This window comes from Pempheris klunzingeri, chromosome 2, assembly GCF_042242105.1.
Source record: "Pempheris klunzingeri isolate RE-2024b chromosome 2, fPemKlu1.hap1, whole genome shotgun sequence".
In the NCBI taxonomy this organism is placed as follows: Eukaryota; Metazoa; Chordata; class Actinopteri; order Acropomatiformes; family Pempheridae; genus Pempheris; species Pempheris klunzingeri.
The window spans coordinates 4,995,820-5,020,411 of NC_092013.1; the positions used below are offsets into that span (position 1 = coordinate 4,995,820).

At 44.6% G+C, this 24,592-nt stretch overlaps 1 protein-coding gene across 1 annotated transcript in view; it reads left to right on the forward strand.

Moving 5' to 3' along the window:
• Window positions 1-512: 512 nt before the first annotated feature.
• The window catches only part of LOC139208647 (membrane-associated guanylate kinase, WW and PDZ domain-containing protein 1-like), a 128,541-nt gene continuing 104,461 nt past the window's right edge, over window positions 513-24,592 (forward strand). Inside the window, exon 1 of the mRNA XM_070838374.1 lies at window positions 513-949. Coding sequence (XP_070694475.1) covers window positions 652-949 — 298 coding nt within the window. The 5' untranslated portion in view covers window positions 513-651. The remainder of the gene's footprint in view (window positions 950-24,592) is intronic.

Below are 24,592 nucleotides of genomic sequence, written 5' to 3' on the forward strand. Positions count from 1 at the left end.
GCTTCATTCAACTATAGAATATTTCCATGTTCTAACATGGAGGACATCCACAGTGTTGTTGGGTGGTTCACGTAAAACCAACCGGAGGACTGTCCGACAGTACGTGAACGCAGCACGAACAGCAACATTCCCACATCAGTCCACAGCGGAGCCCAGAGTGGGAATGAGACTCAGCCCGGGACACGGGAGCGCCGGACCTGGATAAACTAGCCGAGGACGGCGTCAGCCAGCCGGGAAAGTCCGCGTGGGACTCGGAGAGAGAAGCGCACGGTCGCTGCCAACCGGACTTTATAAAGAAACGCCATTTAAAGTGAGTTTTCGGGAACAACTGGGAGGATTTTAAAGTGGACAGGAGACGCCGAGTTTGGACCGCGGCAGATGTAAGATGACATCGAGAAAAGGGGATTAAACTGCGGGGATGTTGAGGAAATGATGAAAACGGTATCTGCTGAGTGAAGACGCGCTTCAGAGCCCACGGGGATGGCTTGATTGGGCTCCCCTGTCACAGGCGCTCATGTTTGTGTGCGGGAGAAAGAAAGTTTGCTGCGCTTCGCCCGGATACAAGTCTGCTCCCTGAGACGCGCCGCTGCTGTGACTGTTTCTCATCCGTCAGTGGCAGGAGGCCGACTGCTCGGCTCGGAACTCTTCACAATGTCCAAACCCGCGCTAAAGAAAAACCACTGGACCTCCAGGGTGAACGAGTGCGCCGTCTCCAAAGACGCCCGCGGTGACACGCATGTGCCACTACGCGGCGGCGCGGAGAACGGGGAGTTCGCCTACATAGGACCGCTTAACGAGGATGCCGTGGTTTCCAAAAGTGGAAAATTAAATGAAGGGGAACTGCTGCTGGAGGTGGAGAATCTCTCCATTTCGGGATTACCCCTGTACGACGTGCAGACAGTGATAAGGAACTGCAAAGGTCCCGTCAGGTTGAAAACAGTCAGGCAAGGTAAGGACTGGAAGAGGCAGCGCCACACGCGAAACTCCGGTCAAACTTTTGCTCTTTAATGTTGTACAGCGTTTTGAAGGTAAAGACAGCGGCTAAAAATGTTGTGCGAAGCCTGTAATCGAAACAGGATGAACCGCTCATCAATTCGGCACATAAAATATCCATCTAAGGTTTAAGGGTTTTCAACGTGGAGGCATTTAAGTTGGCTTTGCCGTCAGGGAAGTTCTGCGGGCCAAAACTGAAGTCGGTAATCAGAATCAGAATCAACTTTATTGGCCAAGTTTGTACAAGCAAACAAGGAATTTGACTCCGGTGAAACTTTTCTCTCTAACTTAACACCTTGAAATAAGTTTGGCCAGGAAAATATTGAGCGGGTGCCAAAGCTTCAGGAAGCTGTGACATGCTACACCTGTCGACGAGCAAGGCTATATTAAACTGACAGTTTTTTGAATGACGTTTGGCGGGTACTTTTTTAAACATCACCTGCTTGAGAATGTAGCACCTGTCGGGTCCAGGGTGGGGTGGAAACAACACAAGTTCACCATACTTGTTCATTCAGCTCCTCTTTTGTTTCCCTTTGACTCCAGAAACCAATTCAAATAGTTTGTCAGTTCAATCATGTCCTTCCAGGTGCCACTCACCTCAGTACTTAGGCTGAACATTGGCCTCATGTGGTTGGAGGCCTGTAGGATGTTATTATACACAGCCATGATTAACATACACAGAATCATCTACTACACAAGCAGATGACAAACACAGTCTGAGTTGGTCTGGATCTTACATGGCTGAGTCTCTAAGGGCCTGTTCAGTATCTGCTGAGTGTTCAAACAGGCCGGACCGGCAACACTTCCCTTGCATGTAACAAGAATGGAAATCTAACAGAAACGTGAACATCAGGCCGGTGTGGCTGTTCTGGCTAGTTCATGGTCAGCTTGACTCAGCGGGGCTGGGGCGGTTTTGACGCTGAGCCTCTCTGACAGGCTCCCAGCATGGCAAAGCAGACCGCTGAAGGGATGCTCGGAGCCAGCCTGGGCCACACCAACTTCCCGTGGAGACGGACAAAAGAGCAGCAACTCTTCAAGGACAATTTCACATATTTATAACCTGTGAACGCTGGCAGCAATGTTGTCTGGGCCTGTTCAGAAGTGACACCGGGCTTTTTAAAAGCGCTTCATATACAATTTAACATCTACCTACGCGTTGTGTGCCGCTGCATTGTATTTGTGAGAGACAGAGAGAAATCACTTTAGCACAAATGTGGATGAAAGCTCTACTCCTCCATGAAGTAAGGAGCTCTGAACAAAGGCGCACTGTGAAAAGCTGGTGGGGGAAAAAAAAAATCTTTATGAATGTAAAGAAAACCTTCAGCTGCACATGTAAATATCCCAGTTTGTTATGGGGGACATCGGGGCTAATGGAAAACGTGCTGCAGCTCCACCAGCAGCAGAGGTGTGCCAGAGGTCACGGACATCTCCTGCTTAGTTTAATTTGTTTACAGTCGTGCCGAGTCAGTCGCATGCTCTGAAGTTCAGGTTTTTATTCAAAACAAAAGCTGCACCGTCACATATCACTGATTAGTTCCTGCTCTCTTACTGATGGTTTGTTAACCTGTCCTCTGTATGGAAGTTCCTGTGTGGAATTCAAAAAAAGAAAAAAAGGCTTCAGGCTTTTGGTTCTCAAAAGCCTAAACATTTTGTTAAGTTTCTCTCAAAAAGTCAGCATGCAGCAGCTTTATTGTCACATGGTGGGAAATGCACAGAGCACAAATAGAACAAACTACAGTGAGAGAAATGTAAATGTTGTCACTCACTGGCTAATTAGATTTACAGGTGATTACGTGATGCCATTAAAGTCAATAAACCGTCTTCACAGTGGACATTTTGACTGTTTTGTCCCACTGAGCTGTGACAGTGAGCCAGCAAGCTAAGTAGCAGGAGCCTCATTAGTTATGTTGTTGACACTTGTGCTTTTCCTACTCTGACACGTTAACATGACTCCTGTGAAGAAGGCGTATGTCCTAATAAGACTGATAAGGGCATGAGCTGTCCTGTGACAGCACCCGTACGGGGACAAAGTGGGTGAAAACACCTGCGTGGCTGAACCATAAGGGCGTCTGGGCTTTAAATCAGTTTGAAAGCGCCGGTTCTGATGTTGCCTGATTGACTCAGCAGATTAAAAGTGATCGTTTAAACACTAATTTGCTTTGAATTTTCAGAAATCCTGTATTTTTCTTCATGCTCAGGCACATGAGTTGAGTATTTTTTATTTTTTTTTACTCGTTCCCAGGTGACTTTAAACTGTGGCGAGAGTCGCCGGCTCCCATTCAGTAACTGCAGGGTTAGTGTGTTCTGATAAAACTCCTGCTGCAGGAGAAAGCAGCAGTAAACGCGTGTTATTGCCACACGCTCGTTGGATGCTGGATTTAGAAGCGTCCTGAATCTCATTGTGCAGCATGTAAATAGGAAGCTCTCTGGTCATTTTATTTAGCCGTCATGTAAATAGTTATAAGGGAATCGCCAGTGTGAATCCAGATTTTAAAAATGCAGTTCCTGTAACATCAGCCAGTGTTTATTATGCACCCCCCCCCTCCTGTTCTCTCTGCAGTTTGTAAGGACTTGAGACAATAGGAGGAAACTCACTTCTCACTTTGAACCAATCAGATGTCTCAGGGATCCCAGCTCCCCCCTTTTTTTTTTTTTTTTGTCCCGATCCATCTGGGGATGTCGGGTGTCACCGCCACACGTCACATGATCAGATTCCATTTCAAGTTTTTAATAATTCACGCTGTCTGGGAATTTCCCCCCCTAATCAGCCTTAATTGGGAAAATATGCTTGGCAACAAGGGCCATCTGTAAAATCTAAGTGACCTAATTTTACCCAGAGCTTGTGCCATTTTCTCACTTTAATCAAGTGAGATGTGCACAGAGGTACCACTGCTGCAGTGTCCTGGCTCACTGCTACTCACAGAGCATTTGCTGCTGTTAACTGCTAAGCGTACAAAAAGATGTGTTGAAAAGTGTTAGGTCGGGGCCTTCAGCACACTATTCAGGCCTGTTAGCACGCACACACACACACACACACACACACACACACACACACACACACACACACACACACACACACAGGAGCATTTCTCGTCTGATAAGAGACTCTAACTCTGCTCTGCTGCAGAGATTGTAATGTTTGCTTTGGATCTCAGTGAGAAAGTACAAGACACACACACACACAGATTCACTGAAGAACACACACCCTGTGCACTGCTGCAGTCCAGGCCATGAGAAGTCCAGTCCACAGTGTATCGATCGGGCAGAAGCTGTGGGAAAATAACTAGATTATGCAGTTAAGGTCTATTACATACAAACACAGACGTGCACTCTCACTCCTAACCCTCTTAAACAGGCAGCCGCTGAGCCCGTCCTAACGCAGTGTAATGTTTAATACTCACACGGAGATGTGCTTTAATGACGAAGACAGTGCGCCGTGTTTGCAAACAGACGCATTACGGGAAGACTATTAAACCCCGGAAGTTCTTTATGGATAATCCTCATAAGAAGATGACCCAGTGCTGCAAAACAATCACCGGGTTGCACTTTGGATAACACACTCAGTGATGCACAAACACACGCTTGTGCAAACACAGAATTAACAACAGAGAGGTTTCAGACTGAGAACGGATTAGTGTCGTGCTCTCTGTCTGCTGTGTTAATGATCAGGGACATTTCTATGACACTGTGTGTGTGTGTGTTGTACTGTGTTTTCCATTTGTACACAACTATAAGGGGGGCTATAAGAATTTAAGGTTAGAAATGTGAATAAGTGTAAGGCTGTTGGTAGTATCAAAGGATTCTAGCCAACAAAGGTCCTCACAAGCATTGTAAAACAAATGTGTGTGTGTGTGTGTGTGAATGAATGTGCGGATGTTTTCTGGATATAAAGAATGGCACAGTGACCCAGAGGTCACAAGTTTCTCCAGGCAGGAGGTGTGCTGCGAGTAGGCCGCCTTGATCTACGAGGTTTCGCTGCATGCGACCCACGCTCTCACACACACTAGAAATTGTGAATCCTCTTCACGTAAAACCAACCGTGGCTACTCCAGACCAATCAGGCATCGAGAAACTACAGCCTCGCAGGAGTGTATTTCTTCCCAAGCCGCGTTATATTATGGAGCTGGTGTGATGAACGAGTCCTCAGCTCCTATAAATTTCTGGAAGCAGAAAATATTCTCCCTTTCATATGGCGCTGCCAGTTGCTAACTAGGGCCCTCCTGCTCAAATTTACAACAGTGTTACTGCGGTAACTCTGAGCCCTGTGTGCATGTGCGAGGGTTTCTGGCAGGCATTGCATATGGAAGTGTTTATTTCCTTCCTCTCAGCAGGAAGCAGGACACCCCTCCTCGCCCCAGCCGCTCTTCCACCTTTGTGTTCTCTGACAGCGGTGGAGCGACTTCACTTCCTCCCTCACAGCCTGGCTTTAGGAAAGATCTCTGGCTTCAATTTCAGGGTGTGTGTGTGTGTGTGTGTGTGTGTGTGTGTTTACATCTGTGTGAATGTGCGTGTGGGGGTATGAGAGCGTGAAAAGAGGGAGAGATAGGAGTCACATGTGTACAGTATAAGCATCTCGCCTACTTTGAGCTGAATCTGTGCGTGTCGCTGCTCAGCTTAAGCTGTGCATTTAAATACAGTGGAGGGGCACTCAGTTACCAGCTAAATAGACCATGAAACGCTGTCTCACTAATGCGCCGCTTTCTGTAATCCCACTAAAGAGGTACATATGCACATGTGCGCAGGCTTTTCTCTTGTTTTGCTGAAGAATCGCCTTTCTTTTCCTAATTAGCTCAAGTGTAGGTCGTTGTGTTGTGTGTGTGAATGGGGAATTGGTCACACTTGGCACTTGCAGTTACACACTCTGTCAGAGGAAGAGAAAGTCCGACTAATTTACGATGGTGAGTTTAGAAGGGCGGGGGGGGGAGGCGGTGAGGCAGTTCCCTTTCCTTCTGAAGACTGCTTTTATCCAGTGCCCTCAAACTGTGTACACACACACACACACACACACACAGCAGAAGAGTGTATGTTTCTGAGTCAAAATTTAGACGTGGTTGATAAGTTCCTGAATACCAAGAAACTTCAGGCCTACAGAGACGCAGTTTGTTAGATCTTTAAATATCAGTTGACCACACAACATTATTCATTGCTGCTGAATGACCATCATTGTGGTCTACGCTGGAAACGAGAGCCGTTCTAGCTATTATCAAGGATGTGGGTGAAGAGATCATTTACAGTTTCCCCTTCGGACCTTTTCAGTCTAATTCTAAGACATTTGTAAGGAAATCTGTCAACACTGTCTTTTCTTGTCGGTCAGTTGCTGAGGATTTGTAGCAGAGAGTCTTCTAACCTCGCTTTGCTTCTTTCCATCTGTCAAACCATGAAATGCTGAGCTCCTTATGAGTGTCAGGACGCACAGGGAAATGAAAGCCCCGAGCTTAATATCAGCACCTAAGGTAACTGTTAACCTAACCAAAGTGGAGGATGAGTTGACAAATCTACTCAAAAAGGCCTTGACTTATTCCCACACTGTCAATCCGGCTGCGTGGTTAACATAATCCCCCCCCAGCTGGGAGGTCCCATGAAATTAGCCTCTATTCTCAGGTGAGCAGGTGAGCGTCCCAATCAAAGGGTTTTTATTTTCAATGACACATTAAGATCATGAAATATGCATGTTGCTTCAGTCGTGTAAAAAGTGACTTAACGCCAAATCCACCTTTTTTAGAGTTAGTAAATTACGTGTTCAGTCACGTTGTTACACTAATAACCACAATAGATCCTGCTCCCATTCTATAGTGTTCATTAAGATGACATTGAGGACATTTTCCCTTTAGAAACCCTCAAAATCTGTGAAAAATCGACGACTTACTCCAGATTATCTCACCTGAATTACAAGCCGATGTTACATTCATTCCTAGTAGAACTACCACTTTTATCAGTAAACTAGTAGTTTACAGTGATGGCCAGTGTTCTAGTAATAAGAGAAATGTTACATGTTAGCACTCATTCACATCCCCTGTTCTGGGACTGTCCCTCACCATCGCCTATATACGTTAAAGTTTGTTAAGCTAAGATAGCCGTTCAAACCGCTCTGAACCAACGTCTCTGGGTCTGAATGCATTCTTTGAATTTGTGACGGAGGGGGGGAATGTTTGAGCTAAAGTGCAGTCTCAGTACCAAAGCAACCTTTTTAACAGTAAATTCAGCCAATGTGAAGTCTGCACCAAGACGGCAACCTGCTGAGGCTTCAGTCTCTGTGCCAACCTTCGCTGTGCACGCGGGCATAGACAGTCCTGTGTCATGTATTAAGACAGGAATGGCATCGTATGCATGCCTGCAGATAGCAGTGCTGTGTGCATACATATGTGTGTGTGCGTCCCAGACAGGCTGACACGACCGAGTCTTTCCAGACAGTCAGCTCTGCTGCTGTTGAACTCGGCGGTTGTGCCTGCAGCGGGCACGACTAGGAAGCCAAATGATGGAATTGGTAGTGGCTGTGGGCATTATTAATGTGGCTGAGACAAGTCCCAGTAGCAGAGCAGGAACGTCTGCCCAAAGAAACATAGCTAAGTACTTGTGCATTTTTAACTTCCCCTCCATGTTTCTGTTGCAGCACATTTGACTTCTTGAGATACGAGATCGCAAAAAGACACTTGGAAGCTTACATGGTGTTCATTTATTGTCATTAGAGCTAATCATCAGCTTGTTATCTTTCTAGTTGTTTTCTCACCCGGATAATCTATTCCTTATCGCTCAGGTTCTTTGAGATACAAAGGCTCTTCTCTCCCCAGTCTGCTTCCTTCTAATTCTTTACCCTTAATTGTGTCGTGGTTGAGGCCTTGAGGGTCTGTTTACACAAATCCCATTAATGTAAAGTCTTTAGGAAGCTTACTCATGCACATTCATGTGTACAAGACAAGGGAGTATCTCCAGGTTTAGAGAGCAGTCCAGCCCTGATTAAGAGGATTTGAGTGCTGTTCTGTCTGTTTGGCCTCGCGCACACACACACACACACACACGCACACACACACACACACACAGACCCAAACTCCTGGGGTCCTCCTGCACTGGCAATTATTCGGCACACAACAATGCCTCGCTGAACCACACTGCCATATTCCTCCTCCTCCTCCTCTTCGTCTTTCCTCGCTCTATTCATCTTGTCTGCTGTCTCCCCTCTCAAGTCTTCATCTGTGTTCTCTACACTCACTGTCTTTTGAAATGGGTATCGTGTCGTATCTTATTAAGGGGCAGCCCATTTTTACTGAGCCTCCACCCTGTCCTCCTTCCTGCTTAAGTCTCCTAATGAAAAGAATCATCCAACAGGTCACCTCACAGCAGTCACCAATGACAGTGTGTGGCAAAGCATTGAAGACAGCTTTACTGTATGTGGGTGGTAGTTACTGTGAAGGGAGTGGTGGATAATGGTTAAAAAGATAGCTGAGAAGCATCTGAAGCAAGGAAAACATATTGTTAATATGCTTTACACTTTGTGCTTAGGGAATAAACACTAATTAACATGCCTTATCTTGTTCCGTACAAAAGCGGAAGGCATAAAAATGACTATTAGCCATTTTACAGGCACCAATGTCCTCCCTGAAGGCTGCTCGGGGTGGGGTGGGCATTGGTTTCAGGGTTGGAGAGAAAAAAAAGAGCCAAGAAAAACATAATACATCTGAAAATGGTGAATTGTCATTTTCACCCTCCAGTTTTTGTACAAAGGTAAATAAGCATTTTCCCCAAATGCCCAACTACTCCTTTAATCTCTCTCCCTGTAAACAACAGTGATGTGTCAGGAATTGCTGTTAATTTAGGATCCCGCTGTGCCATCACTGACAAAGACCTGTGAAAGTGTTTGCGTGTGAAATCACTTGTGTATGTGATCTTCTCTGCGTTCGGACTGTACGCAGATAGACTCTGAGCACTCTGTTAAAAAGGTGCCTGCAGTTCTCCCATCTGGAAACATGGGCCTGCGTGCTGGTGACCAGCGCTGAGGCAGCCCTGATTGAAACAGCATGTGGGTCCTGCGGGTTAGCTGGAAACCTTCAGGACACCAAATTGCTTCGGTAATATCTTATGATGTCAGGGGAGATTCGGTTGTGCCATTAAGCTCCGCAGGTGGCCTCCCAGCGCTGATGGGTGTTCAGCAATAACTGGTTAGCAGCTAAGAGCAAAGTGACGCCGTGTCTTACGGCTATCCCCACCACTCGATCTCCCTGTGTCAGACTGCGCGGCTCTGCGTGATCGTTCTGCGTGCGTCAGCCGTGCCCGTGTGTCCCCTGAAGCCGGGCGCTCGCTGTGTGACTCAATCCCCACAGACCCCTGCACCACCCGTTTTAAAGTCTATTGTTTCCAGTCATTTCATGCCTCTTCAACTTAGCGTTAAATGATGTTAAACGATTCAATATATGCTAAAGACCACACGCACAAATGATTCTCTTGATGTGGCCTCGGCTTAATACAAATGCATAAGTGACTTAAGTTTCCAGCTGATTGTGCCTGGATGCATGGATCTTGAGAAAGAAGAGTCGTGTTTACTCATTTTTTCCAAGATGGAACAAAAGAAGCGAGCTAGATGGCAAAGTGGGAGGAGAATAGTCCCATTACTTTACTACATTACTACATATTTACTTAATATTGGTGTCGCATATTTAGCATCATCAAGGGTATCTTATTTTATAAGCCAGCTATACAGGAAGATCAGTTCAGTTGTACCATGAAAACTTTTACTGCTGTTAAATCTTTTGGCTGGTTGTTGTTGTTGTTGTTGTTGTTGTTGTTAACTGGTTTCTGAATTATCTAGGCTTAGGTGAAAGCTTCATACAGATTTATGGGGTTGTTTTGTCTCCATAAGTTAAAACGGGCCTAGATTTTGGTAAAGTTGCAACGTGCTAAGAATGGAGGCAGACCTCACACTTCACCAACACCTCCTTAATGACTCTTTGAGACAGATAATGTTGGCCAACTGTGACTGAATTCTAAGAAATCTTCATCATTTGGTCATATGAACTTGGATTGTGCACGCATCCTTATAATGTTGAAAATCTAAAGTTATACAGATTGTTTCCACATTTTTTTTTTAACCCAAGTGGTTGCAAACGGCCTTCTAAAGCACAGTAGTAGACAGTGAAACATAAAGGTCAGTGGGTATATGACCACTTAAAAGTCAGTACACGTACTGCATGAAAATTACAGCAGAGGGACGTCGTCCTTGTTTTCCACAGATGGAAGCAGTCCGTACACTACGACATTTACTGTACGGGCTTCATCAAACCAGTACAGTGAGGAGAATGTGACAGCGTACTGACAGAATCTTAATTAGACAAGCAGAGACTAATTAGCAAAGACGGGAAAAGAATTGAGTCTTAATTAAGAGGTCACTGGTGTCCATCTTCTGTCTTCACTGTTGGCATCAGCCATAGACGTTAATATCTGGTCTCCTAAAGTGACGTCTGTTTACCACCTCCTGTGTTTCTGTGTCAGTGGCCCACTCGTTCTAAATCTGGTACCGCCACTGACCTGCTTTTTTTTTTTTAAATTAAAGTAAATATGCCTGATGATGGATCCGCTAATGTTACAGCAGTTTACTCACACCTGCATTAGACATTGTCACATGCTCATGATAATCGCCCTCTTTGAAGAAGATGATACTGTACCTCTCTCATTTTGCCGTACGCCCCCCTTTCTGAATAAATTTGACATCAAGTTAAATCCACTTTGGATTTGCACTCAAGCATTTCCTTCAAAGTATATTAAGTGCAGAATTCTGATGAAAGCTGAACTTACAAGAAAATACATAATTTGAGTGGGAGTCCATTTGCTTTCATAATGCAAGAACTCCTAACTGCTGTATATGACTAACATGTCTTGGGGTTCACAGTTGTGTTGAAGTATCCATCGAAAGTGTATTTTTGTAAGCGGTATGTTGCCTTTCCGGTTTCTTTCCATCTCTGATCTCATATAGACCCCAAAATAATGGTTTTGACTGACTGAACTTGTTTCTCCGCGCTGCAGTGAGCAAATGTTACGAGACAGACGCGCTTGGCTTTATACTGTAGTTTTTAATAGCAGAAGCAGCCATTTCTCACATAAATGTTGTAAACACTCTCTGAAGCCAGCCACCCTGGACTTTGTAGTCGTGATTAAAGCAAAACGCAGGCCTCCACAAAAAGATTTAAATGTACATTACGAACCAAAAAGGCTGTACTATCAAACTGGAGCACTTGTATGTGGTTTTTTTTTGTAACCAAATTGCACCCTAATCTATCTGAAATCACATTCCCCTCTCCTCGGTGTTAATTTCTTGCACGTTTACTGAATGATTACAGCTTTCAGAGAAATGCACACAACAGTAGGATGAATGTGGGAACAGGTACACTGGTGTAAACCTTTGCACCACATGTCTAATCTGATACCCATATGGAAATGGTGCCATACAGCAGGATTATGAGTTGACACAGACCTCCAGGCCTTGTCATCACGCCTGTATTTTCAGTTCATCTAATGACTGCTCAGCGGCGCGGTGACCGACTGTCTCTGGTCTCGATGGAAGCCGAGGTTTACCACACGTAGTGCGCAGTTGATGCTGTTTGCAAGGCTTTTATGTGGCCATCATGTGATCTTTAGCAGTGTGTTGGGTCAAATGAGAAGGTTTGTGTGGGCCGAGCTCCGTTTCTCACTTGGTAAATGCCCCACTGACATCACTGCAGCTTTAGAGGCGCACACGCACATGCAAAGTTTAATTCTTGATCCATGCCCCTGGGGAAAAATATCTGCATTCATTAACCTTACATGTTTATTTTAAGTTTGTATGCAGGGACATTGTCTCGCTCACACACTCTTAGCCTCTGTCTCTCTCACACACACACACACACACACACTGTTCCCCTGCTCTCTGTACTGTTCAGGAATGCTCTGTTTACATAGCTGGAGCTGGCCCAGATCAGTATTTAAGGCTCTCAGGTGTCTGCTGTGTGTCACTGACAGTTATTTTATAGGCCCCAGTGTGGCTCGTACTCTAACAAACGCTGCTGCACCTTGCCCAAAACCCTCCTCTGTCTCCTGGATTTATAGGAATGACCCAGAGACTCTGGGGGAGTTTAACACAATCATCGAAATGCACTCCAGAATTAATGTCATTTATTTTTGTGGGAGACCTTGTGGAAAAGTTGTGGGCTGTGTTGAGAAAAAGTATGGAGTCTTTCACCTGGTCTGCTGTAAGCTTGTCTGAAATGTTGCCACTGCGATGATTGCATATCCTGAACAAAAGCACTTTGACTTTTTCAGCTCTGTACTTATCTACCTGACAGCATTTCTCAAAGACAGATAAGACTGGGCTACTTTATACAACTATGACTATTCCTGCAGAAACTTAGCCTGTGTGCTGTGAATGAAGGCAACTCTGGTCGTCGAGCAGAATTTATCTTTCTACCTGCTTGTGGAATTGAATGTCTCCAGCCTAGCCAGCCACATCATTGTAAAAGCAATGTGCAACATCAGCACGCCTTTTTTTTTTTTTTTTATATGATCTCTCTGTCTCGGACCTCCACTTCGCCTCCCCGTCTCTGATGTTCCCACTCGATGGACCTTGCCGTGACATGACAGTTCCTTTACCCGTGATGTATTGCACCAATCTGTTTAACACATCGAGAGTCACCTATTTTCTTAAAAACTCATTGGCGCAAATAGGCAGGAGATTGCTGTCTCTGGCGAGGAGACGTCCCTCCATGACCTGAAGCTCTATTGGGCTCCAGTGCTCATAAATTAGACAAGAAATCTAATTTCCCTGTGGGGCTCTTAGGATCTGAGTGCTCACAGACGCACTGTTTCTTTTCAGGGGCGGCTGATTTCTATTCTTCTTGATGTAAATGGGCTGATAAGGGGATAGTTGGAACTGGATTGTGGCCTAGTTGCTCGCTGAGTCACTGTGGACAAGTAGTACTCTCTTTCCGTCACACTGAGTCTGTGTTTTTTTTTTTTTTTTTACATGCCAGGCCTGTTTGGAGTCGTCTTGAGAGGGAGTTTATTACAGGGGTTGAACTGTGCCGGTCCTCAGACTCTTGAGGGTCACAAAAAAGCACCACACACTTTTGAACAATGTTATCGCAGAAAACAGCTGGAAAACTCCAGTGGGAAGTGAATGTGATAAGCAGAGCAATTTTCAGCATTGTCATATGTTACTGAGCTCTGCCATTGAGTTCTTGTCTCCTTTTGATGGGCTTTTTTGTTGTTGTTCAGCTTTCCTTTGGATCCATTTTCACTATCTTTGTTGCTCTCTAATTCCTGTGTGTCACCTCCTCAATCCACTGCGTCGCCTTTGCCCACTATGTCCTTTGTTCTGGTTTATATGCAGAGGTACGGTCGACGTTTCCGGCTCTGTGGGGCAGAGTTTTGGACACTGTTGTGAGTTTGAGAACATGCTGAGCATACTGACAGGCCTCTGACAACGAAACACACCCCGACCATATGTTCATAAAACCTGACAACTGGTGTTTCTGCTTATCACTGGGTCATCGAGTGAAACGTGACTCATGCCGTCCATTTGTTTGTTTGAAGATCATAAAAAGATGTGAGTCATAGATTTGTTTGGTTTATTATTCACGTTCAATACCTCCCTTTCTCTGCTTTTAAACCTGATTGGTCAGAACATTTAAAGGCACAGTTACCTGAGTGCTTCTCTCTGCATTGCCCCGTGAAACGATCAGTGCAAAATAACCTGAAATGCAATGTTTTGCATTACGCAAACTCTGCTTTATAGCCCGACTGATACAGCGATGGGAGAGAGGTGAACTACAAAAGTCGGCACTCAGAAGTCATTACACTTTATCTTCATCACACATGAATGTCTATACACTTACTTAGAAATCACAGAAAAAGGCAATCCTTAAAACAACAGAACTTGACCAAGAAACATTGTGTTTTTAAGTTTTATTCAGTGTCAAAGCAACCCAGTGACAACTGTCTGGGCATCTCTGGTCACATTGCAAACAGGAATTGCCAATAGCTAATTCGGCATACTTCAAAAGGTGCCAATTTTCCAAAGTGTAAACAAATAAAGGCCAAAAAATGGGGCTCAATTTGTAGTCCACCTCTGACTCCATGGCAATATTCTGCTCCTGTTTACGTCTCCCAAAGCCCCCAAATTATGGGAGCATGATTATCCCCCTAATCAAAGTAAGACAATAATTTAACATTATTAAGGCTTTGAATGTCCAATCAGCATAGTTCTTGTATTCCTGGAACCGTGACACTACAACTACTTACACATACATTTCTCCTGAGCGCCCACATTTTCCATTTTGTCCTCTGAAGGATTTAAGACAAATAGTGACCTACAGTGTATCTGTGCTGCCAGTGAGTCAGTGTTTACTGTCTCAGTGCGGCCCCAGCCGGTTCATTGTCCTTTTGGTAGGAATGATTGGAATCCTATATAGCCAGTCCAGGCTGTTTCGCTGTTTATCATCCTAACGTCTGGTTTGCTGTCAGTTAGCAGCCCAAGAACATGCCAATGTCAGGTATTCTCTTCTCTAAAACAATGAACATAGAAGTTGAAGAGACATTGTGATTTCAGTTCTCTGTATTGTTACAGCCATAAGAGCACACAGATGTACTCTGTGGGGCAAAACAGCATTTTGTAGTTCAAAGGTGTGGATTTAAAGTGACACAGGGATTCATTTTTGATAGCGAGGCAATTTCTGAGCAATTTTCTGAATCAGTTGTTGGATATGTTGATGATCCGTTACTGATATATCACATAAGAAAGCAGCATCAAACTGTTCTCCTGGTGTGTGTGTGTGTGTGTGTGTGTGTGTGTGTGTGTGGTAGCGCCTGTTCCCGTTGCTGATCCAGTCAGACAGGTTTGAGTGAAACTGCAGCATACCTGCGCTGCACCTGTCATGAGGCGCGCTGGGCGGTGCTCAGTGGCGGAGCGCATCATGAGGGTGGGATGAAGACCAGAGATCAGAGGCTGCTGGGCCTCCGGAAAATGCAACCACACCCGCACACGCCCCACCCCACCCCCGCTTCGACTGAACTCTTGTTTCCTCACTGGTAAATGCAAATTCCCCCCCCGTGCCCGCTCCAGCCCTCTCTGAACTTAGCATTTGAACGATCCTACCAGGTTTAAGTGGCAGAGCTGCGTATTCACCGTAGAAGACACTTAAAAAGAGACTGATAATCTCTCCACTGGTTAAATACCACACTCGAGTGCTCTCTCTCTCTCTCCCTTCACTCTTATCCCCTCTGTTCATCTGGAGAGTGTAAACATGACGTCGGAGGTGATTGGTGTCAGGTGACCTTTTGGTTGTCAAGGCAACGGGGTCCTAAATCCCGAGGCGCCGGTCATCTCCAGGGGCTCGGCTGATTACTAAATAAAATCTTCCCGGACGCGCACACACACACACACACAGACACACACACACACAGACACAGACTTGGAAAGCGGTAGATAAACAGTGGTGGGGAGAGGAGAAGCTTTTAGTCTCATGATGTTGCAGGCAGATAACTTTGTTTAGCTGTCTGACTACGGACAGACCACATTCCTGCTGTCTCTCTGCACAGACGGCATTGTTGCCCACATCTGGTTGGAGTTGAGCCTTTGCCACTCGGTGCTGTCCTGGACACTTGTTTTATTTTGAAGAGGATGGACATGAAATACAGAATTATTGAATCTTTTTCACTTGCACAGTACAATGACTTATAGTTAAGGTGTCCTGGACCTTTTAAACCCGCTGTCTTGTCTGAACAAACATCAATAATTAAAAATCAAACGGATCATTTGGCTTATATTTTGATAAGCGATTCATCATTTAGCTCACTTTTTACTCTCATCTGAAAACAGTGCTTTTCCTTGTCTTACAATGAACTGATCTTGTATTTTTTTTATAATCAATTGAATATTTGGGGTTTTAGACTGTAAGAAAACATATGTAGGCACAACATATTTACATATTTCATATGTAGGCTATAAGAAATTCTAATAGGTATTCCTCACAGTTTTCTGATCTTTATGAATCAAACCTTGAATTGATTAATCACAAAACATAATACAATTCTTAGCTGAATCATTTATTAAGATAATTGATAGTTGCAGCCATAACTTCAAATGCAGGAAGTACTATGCAACCTCCTGCTACTTCATTCAGATGTGTGAGAGTAGTATGAGCCTCCTTCCACTCCTCAGAAATAGTAGTAGTAGTAATATGTAGTTAAACCAGAACGCCAGAGGAAGTGGATTCATCAGTGCTCTCCTGTACCTTTGTCCCCCACAGATAAGCTATATGCTGGCTGCTCTTCTTTCTACTAATCTATGGCTCACAGAAGAGACAAATCCAAGGGATTAACATAACAAACTGTCTGAGGATGTCTTGCTTCAGTCATTATACGTGTGGGAAGATTGTCACTTGTGAAATCTACTGCGATAGAAATACCAATGGAACAGATGCAGGCTGTCCTTTGCTGTATGTGTGAGATCTAAGTGACTCCGGAGTTTACTTTGAGGAGTTGGAGGGCAGCAGAGAAATATGGGAAAGCAGCATTAATGTTTCCACAGGAAAATCGTTGCTGGGAAGGTAGTTATATTTGAATGCAGTTTTAAACAAATGATGTCATAGGTTTGCTCCCCATTGTAAAAAGAGAGCAGAGGAAAAATGTGTTGCTTTGTTCTCTAAGTATCCAGGCTGTTGACCACAGGCCCTGTGTGTGTGTGTCTGTGTGTGTGTGTGTGTGTGTGTTGGCAACTGTGCACTGGCATACATGCTTGTGTGTGGGCTAAATACAGCTCTTTACTGTTGCCCAAATCATTGTGCGCCAAAAGGCACAAACAAGGTCATAAAAGTGACTTTGTTTTGCCGCTCTAAACATAGACCGGCTCTATATTTTGATACCATTTTCCAAAGGCGATTGTGTCTTTGCTGGATGTGAGTCAGCAGTGGATCTGTATTCAGCTACTGTTTGCTCATGAAATGTCAACCCCGGGCAATATTTTTGTCATTAACAGATGTGCCTGGGCTACAATGTCACTGTTCTTCTTTGTGGAAGATTGTTTCTGTTCTTTCTACACATTTAGCCATGTTCGCTACTGTACTGTGCAAACGTTTTAGGTTTTAAGTTTCTATTTGAAATTCAACTGTTTATTTTTATCAATTTACAAGTGAGCAAACAGAAGAAAATCTAAATAAAATCAATATTTAGTGTGAACTGTGTTTTCACGTGGCCACGTCGGAGGTTTGGCTTTTTGGTTGCAGTTCTTCCATGAAGGCCACATCTGACCAGACCAGACCGGTGTACCGCGGTCCCTCTGGTTTCTGCTGATCCTGAGCTGGTGGCACTGCCGGACATCTTCTGATTTCGAAGAGAATGTGTCTTTCACCTGCTGCACTAACTTTCTTTAGCCGATCGCTGCACCTACGTTCGACAACGTTGCCCTTGTTTCTTTGTGCTTCTTCAAAAGAGCCCGATGAGCACATCTTCAAACCCCAGTCTGCTCTGAAATGTTTGCCTGAGAGAAACCTTGCAGATGTAGTATAACTACCTGGTGTCTTGTTGCTGTGCTCAGTCTTGCTGATGATGACCTGTATGACATGAAACTGTCCTCCACAACCTCACTTTGGTAGCTTTTCCTTTGGTGGTTCCTCACCCAGTTCTAACCCTCCTACACAGCTGTTTCTGTTGACGACTGCGTTTCAGCCTACATATGAGATTGATTATATTTAGCACCTGTTTGGTATAATTGGTTAATCATACACCAGACTGTGATCCTACAAAATCCCTGACTTTGTGCAAGTGTACCTAGAAGAATTGATTGTGATTGATTTACAGCATTCCTTCATACCTGCCTAAAACGTACTCACAGTACTGTACATTGGTGTAAATATTATTGCCTTTCCAGTTGGTAGTCAGAGTTCATAATGTCAGTGATCCCTGCACTGCGGGAAAGTAACCAACGTGTGTTGCAAAGCTTCAGTATTGTGCGGCCAAACGATGCCCAGCGTCCAACTCACTCTTTTTGGGAGCTAGAAGGCACAAACACACTCTCTCACACACATACACACACATGCATCACCCCTCTACACATTCCCCATCTGCCTGACATGCAGATGAATTAGAGCAGACACAGGAAGAGAGGCGAGATCAGAGTTTTTTTCTGTGTATGTTTGTGTGTGTGTGTGTACCTGCTCATCTGGTCCGTTCCTCTGACTTGCTTCTGCCCTGCTAAGCGCCAGCTGTACAGGGAGGTGTTTCAGTCTACCTGACTATGGAAACACTGCTGCGCACCACAGCCTAGCTGAACCACAGAGCCATCACTTTATTTATAGCAGAATGAATGACGAGCGGAGGACAATGTAGGTCTGATTGAGGTCTGGGGAAGAGGGGATGTTCACGCTCATCGGTGACCCTTCAGCCTCTTGTAAAACAGAAGTTCTTTGCATACAATGAGAAGCCTTTTATTTTGAAATTCCTCCTGACAAATAGTTTGAGCTTTAACAGACAGAAACATGGATGTGTAGCATCAGATAATCTATTCAGCTGGCAAAGTCGTCTTTCTCCAGCTCTTCCAACTGCAAACTGACAACATCTGTTACTGTTAGTATGACATGTAGATTGTAAACAACAGTGTTATAATTGGGGTCGGCTGCAATAGCCCAGACTCCACTGAAGCTGCAATGCACGCATCAGTCTCAGATAGCTGCCTCTCCTTTTCTAGCTCATATGCACACATTTTTAAACATAAAATAAGGAGCTGAGATTACGAGTTTCTCCACCCTGAGTCGTGGGAACCAGAAAGATTGAGGAGAGATTACCTCATTTCTCTCTCATTAGCATTTTAGTTCACACCCATCTTAACTTAATTTCGCTCTCTTTCGCTTTTTCCCTCTCTGGGGATCTTTCTTCTCTCTTCATGATTGAACAGAATATGCTGTGGGTCATAAAATCTGGGCGTGCGCAGTTTCTTCCGGCGGCCGTGGTCGGCTTGACATGGCCCTACGGAGCCCTGAGGAGAAAACTGGCGGGGCTTTTCCACCAACCAAGCCCCTTCCCTCCCCTCCTCTGAGACTCATTCCAGCGTTCAAACTGAAATCAATCCACTTCCCTGTCACTCTGCACCCCTCCTCCTCCTCCTCCACCTCTCATCTCCCTCATTCTCTCTCCGTTCAGTCACCTCCTCCTGTCCTCCATCCGTTTTCCCCAAGCCCATATTGCCAGGAATCCAATTACATCACATGAGGGCAAACTCGGTCTAATGCTACTGCCGTTCAGTCCTTTCCGTCTGAAACTCCTCTCTCTCTACTTCTCCCTACTTCTCCTCCCAGTGGGTAAAGGAAGACCTCTCACCCCTCCGGACGTTTTCCTCCAGGCGTGTCACTCTATCCTGATCAGTGTTACCTCGTGGCCACTCCTCTGGGTGCCCGGCTTTCTTTGCGTTCCCACACATAACAGTGGCTCTGTTGATACTGTTCTAGTGCTGCTGTCACGTTTTTCTGTCACACAGCAGGTGAACCATGAATGAGAACAAGGCCACGGCAAGGCTATGGATGGGAGGATGATAGCAGTGGTGATACTGGGGGTGGAGGTTAAGCCAGTTGAAAGCATGGATTTAGTGGTTTGGAATTTTTAATTTTTTTAGGAAACATACAGATGTTCTCAGGGACTCCAATCTACCTGGTATGAAAATTGCCAGTGTGACATAAATGCTTTACTATACCATTAGAAAAAGCACCAAAATAGTTGTTTTAACATGTTTTTTTTATTTGACAGCAGTAATGGAGAGGTGGATGGGGTGCTTTATATTATTATATATGTGTGTGTCTTTGTGAGGGCGTTTATTTGTGTGTGTTAGTCAGCCACACACTCGCTGAATCATTAAGCTGTCGGGATCCTCCGACAGAAGGCTACAGATATTAACTCCATATTTCATGTCAGGAGGAATGGACGTGCCCCGCCGGTCCCACTGTCTAATCAGCCCAAAGTGGACTGTGCCAATAATCAGCAGCCCACAAATCACTCTCATTTCCTGTTTTGGGGCTGAGGTGTGTTGTTGTTGTTGTTGTTGTTATTGAATTCTTTTCCTCATAAATCCCATCATGCCTTCTCAATCTGTAGCATGCCGCATAGGCTGTGCCAATATGTTAATAACAGATGGGGCAGGCAGTACGGAACAGGGACTGACAGATTGGATTCTCTTTGCACTGGGTGAGAGATTATTTGTACACGTGTGATGTTTATGTGATTATCTTCCACCTAATCATGCATATAGATCGCTTAAAATGCTATGATTAATTGCATAAACGGCTACAGGGTTGTCCTGAGCTAATATATAAGATTAATAATGACCCTAATCAAGGCATTTTTAAAAAAAATTGGTATGGATCTGTGATATATAGGCTGATCTGACTCTGGTCCCTTGTTTATTGTAACCCACTGGGCATGGACAGAAATGCCTCATAGTGCTCTGTTTAAATACTACAGCTGCTTCCAAATGCACAGCGCTGCATGCAAGTACGCTGCTGTATATGTCTTTATGCTTGTAGGTGTATACATGTACGTCTTTCTTTGTGCAAAACCTGTTGGCATTTTAAAGGGCTATATAAATGAAATAAGCCTGTAAATTGGAATGACACATGAAGAAACATGAGCCAGAACTTTCAGTACAGATATGCATCTGCAGGCAGAGCTGCTTTGATGGTCCTTAAACCGCTATTCCAGCAACATTTTTACAGGTGCGTCATGCCACTTAAGTGCAGCTGTTCATCGAAAACTGCACTTGAAATATTGTTCATGCTGGGGATAATGAGACGTAATCCAAAATTCTGCCGGGGCATCCTGCCATATCGGTTACAGAATGAAGCTCCTGTCTGGGTGATTATTTTACAAATCACCGCAGGAAACTATGAAAAGAAAGCTGTGATACAGGCTGTTGTTTCTTAATACAGAGCTGTCAAACATTTTAATTGGATTGGCTTCATTGATTTTGATATAGACCTACTTTTGATAAGATGTATTATGGGAAAAAATCGAAATAGTGAATTGAGACCTGGGAAAGTAGTTGCAAGTTTGGTTGTCCTGAGATTTCAAGGGCAACGACTAATTTTATTCCATATTTAGTACCAGCGATGGCAAAATCCATTCACCAGCAACAGCAACTCCACCCATTTTTCGTCTAGTTGCGCTGTGGGCAACGTAGGTGGTACATTACCCACAACACAGCTCAACTGCTGAGAGATGTGGGTGCATTAAGCTAGCAGCACATGCAGACTTTGATGTCTAAAAGGAATTCACGGGTGTGAGAGGGACGCGATCACGACATGAAAAACTCAATCTCACAGCTGAGTGGAACACGCTTGTGCACCTTCGCTCCCCGACTGAAGTGACAAACGTCGCAGCAAACTTGGTAAAACGACAAACGAACACTTAATCACAGGAACATCTCTGAACCGCAGTGACAATCACAGATTGATGATGTACAGCATATAAACGTAGTGTCTGAGGTGGGATGTTTTTTGCTGTAATCCATTTGTCTGTGAACGTCTTGTGTGTGTTTGGATGTATGACAGTGTGTGTGTGTGTGTGTGTGTGTGTGTGTGTGTGACAGATTCGCTGCATGCTCAGTTGTGTCAGATGCGGTCGTTCGTCTGTAGTAATGACTCCCTCCCACTGCCCAAAGAGGAGGAGTGTAAACACACTCAAACAATCAAACAAACCCTCCTCCTCATCCCCCTCTTCCTCTCTCTAACCCATCCTTAAGTCATCTTATTATTATGTTTGGTTACAACATAAATGACTAGTTCTGCTTTGTTTTGGGTAATCTATTATTGACTATCCTTGATTGAAATGAATCTAAACAATCATTGATTAAATGAACACATCCTGTTTTTCCCCATGCGGTAAACCATTTGTGAATGATTGATTGACACATGCACATAGTTTATTTTTCCACGTGAATTGATCATTTCTTGTTATGAAGTTCCCGTCAACTCTCCCGTCCCGGCACTCCCTCACACTGAGATCTGGCAGTAAAGAGGCATCAAAACTGGTCAAATCCTCCAAACTGATCCCAGTCACTGCAGAGGAATAAACTTGCTCGACACACAGCAGACAGGTAGGAAAATACACTCCTGCTTCATAACTCAACTTTCAGTTCCGCCTCTGTAAACTCGGTGCATGGCAGACTGAGCGCCGTGACTGGCACAGCCCTTCATAAAGCTCCTCAGCCCCTTAGGCGGCATGCTAATGTAAACGCTGTGCTCCGCTGCCCCTGTTTTAATCACAACCATATGCCTTGCATTCCTCCCCCAGGGATGCGGACCCCGGCTCTGCCTCCAGTCAGCCAGTAATACGACAGCCACTCTGTTAGCAAGCTTGTTGATTTGCTCGGCCGAAACGCCTCATATGAGCACACCGCCTTCTGAATATTATGTTTCAGTCGAGTTCATATCACACCTGAGGAGCTTGCGGTCAGACTCTCAGAACTGGCTGGAAAGCTGCAGGAAAGTAGACGATGAATGACGAACTCTGCTACTTCACATTATGGACGCGGTACCCTTGAGCAGTGCATTTATAACCCCGACAGTAGGCGATGAATGGGCCGATGTTTGGTGATAATATTCATCATTTTTCATATATATCGTATATTCATGTGAGCTGTCAGTGTGAGCTCTCATGTGTTAGTTAACACAATGTGCAGTTAACGCTGATGGGAACGTCATTGGTGTTGAAGGTATTTGGAGATAAACCAAAGTGTTGCACAAATCTTAACCTTATTTCACCAGGAAACCGCAGTAACCAGAACTGCTTTGAATCTGGAGACAATTCAGCCAACAGTGTTGGAGATATTTCAGTCTGGACCAAAGCGGTTGACAGACTGACCGATATTGCCATCCATATTTCAAATAATGTATAGACAATGGACGGATAAAACAAGGAGAAGAGACACCAACCTCTGAAGACAGTATTTGATGCAGGGCCATTGATTTACTATTAGTTGTAAAGGTTGTTTTAAGTGTTCTTGCTCAGTAATATTACCTTGCATAATTTAAAAACACTTTATGACTTTACACTGTTGGTTTGACAGTTTAACTTTTTTATTAGCATTGCTGAGTAATGGTGAATATCCTAGACTGTTCTGCATGCCGAGGACTCAAAATTCCTGATACCAAGTCCCTGTGTTCCTCTTTAGCTGTGAGTCACTGATAGTAGAAATAGTGTATTGGGTTGTTTTATGTGGGGCTGATGGGCTGATAAATTGCAACTCCATGAAGCCCCATCTCACTGCTCAATTAGCGAGGGAGGTTATCTGAGGACACAACGCGACACACTGCTGCGGCAGGCAGATGGTGACTTGGTGTGTGTTTGTCTCATTTGACACTACCTGTGTCTCATGCATAATCACTCCACCTCCCTCTCTGCCTCCCAATCAGCTCTCTCTCTCTCTTTTTTTGTTTTTTTTTATCTACCCTACTTTCCCGGTTGGTTTTCTCCTGTCGTCCGTTCGCTCACGCTCAATCGCTCATGTCTGTCTGACGTCTCACACTTTTCCCCTGCTTTGTCTTCGGAGGCTGTGATGGATTGCTCTTACCGGGCAAATAGCTTTGCATTCATCACCCCTGCTTACTGATTTGACAAACATGATGTTTTTCCCCTCTATCAATAAACTAGGTTTTCTTTTGCTGCGGACAACTATGCAGCTTGACTAAGAACCTAAATGAGGAGTAGTCATGGCCTCAATTTACTTGTGTGTTTTTATTTGTGTGGAAGACAAGTCTGACCCGGGGCTTTGTGTTTCATGTATGAACTCTGGGGATTTAGAACAAGAAACATTTTTATTAGCTTTGATGTGAAAAACAGGCCAGTCAGGTCCAGTTTGGCAGAGTGAAACAGAAGGGATGGAGGGAAACACGACTGTGCGTCTGATGAGAGACACACACTCGTATTTACTGAATGCTACGTATGTGGTTGGACCTGCTCAGTTGCATTGTGGGTGGTCTGATGTCATCATTCACACATGCAGCCAGTTTCTGCCTTCGTGCTGCACGGCCCAGCATCAGTTTCAGTGCACATACAGTACACATGTTCAATTCCCTATCTGCTTATTCTTTGATCTCCCATCACATCTACTGTTAAGGCACTTGGAGAGCTCTTTCAAGGCCTCCGCTCCTCTGGACTCTGGGAAAAAAATAGCTGTACAAACAACAGATGTGCACTCTGATCCCAAGGAGCCACTTCAGTATTTAAAGAATGGTATGTTTCCAACTTCTTTTTGACGCAACTTAACAAAGGAGATATCCTGAAAGAACACTGGTGGTCTTTTGTTCAGCTGTGAATTATCACCTCTCATTCGTGCACTGATGGGAACGTCCCATCCCAAATCACTTCTTCATGTAGGTGTTTTTGCTCCTCTCGAAGGCGACGGTGATAAGATCATGCCTGTGGCCCTTCCCACTCTTACACCGTGACGAATGAGCGCACACGTTTATGTGTTTGCATGCTTGCACACACTCCCAGCCACCAGCAAGTGTCCCATACAGGTTCAGCCACAGCAGACTTGCTGAGAAGACAGGAAATGTCCTGATCTCTGCCTAAATTCCCACACTGCACAGAAAAAAAC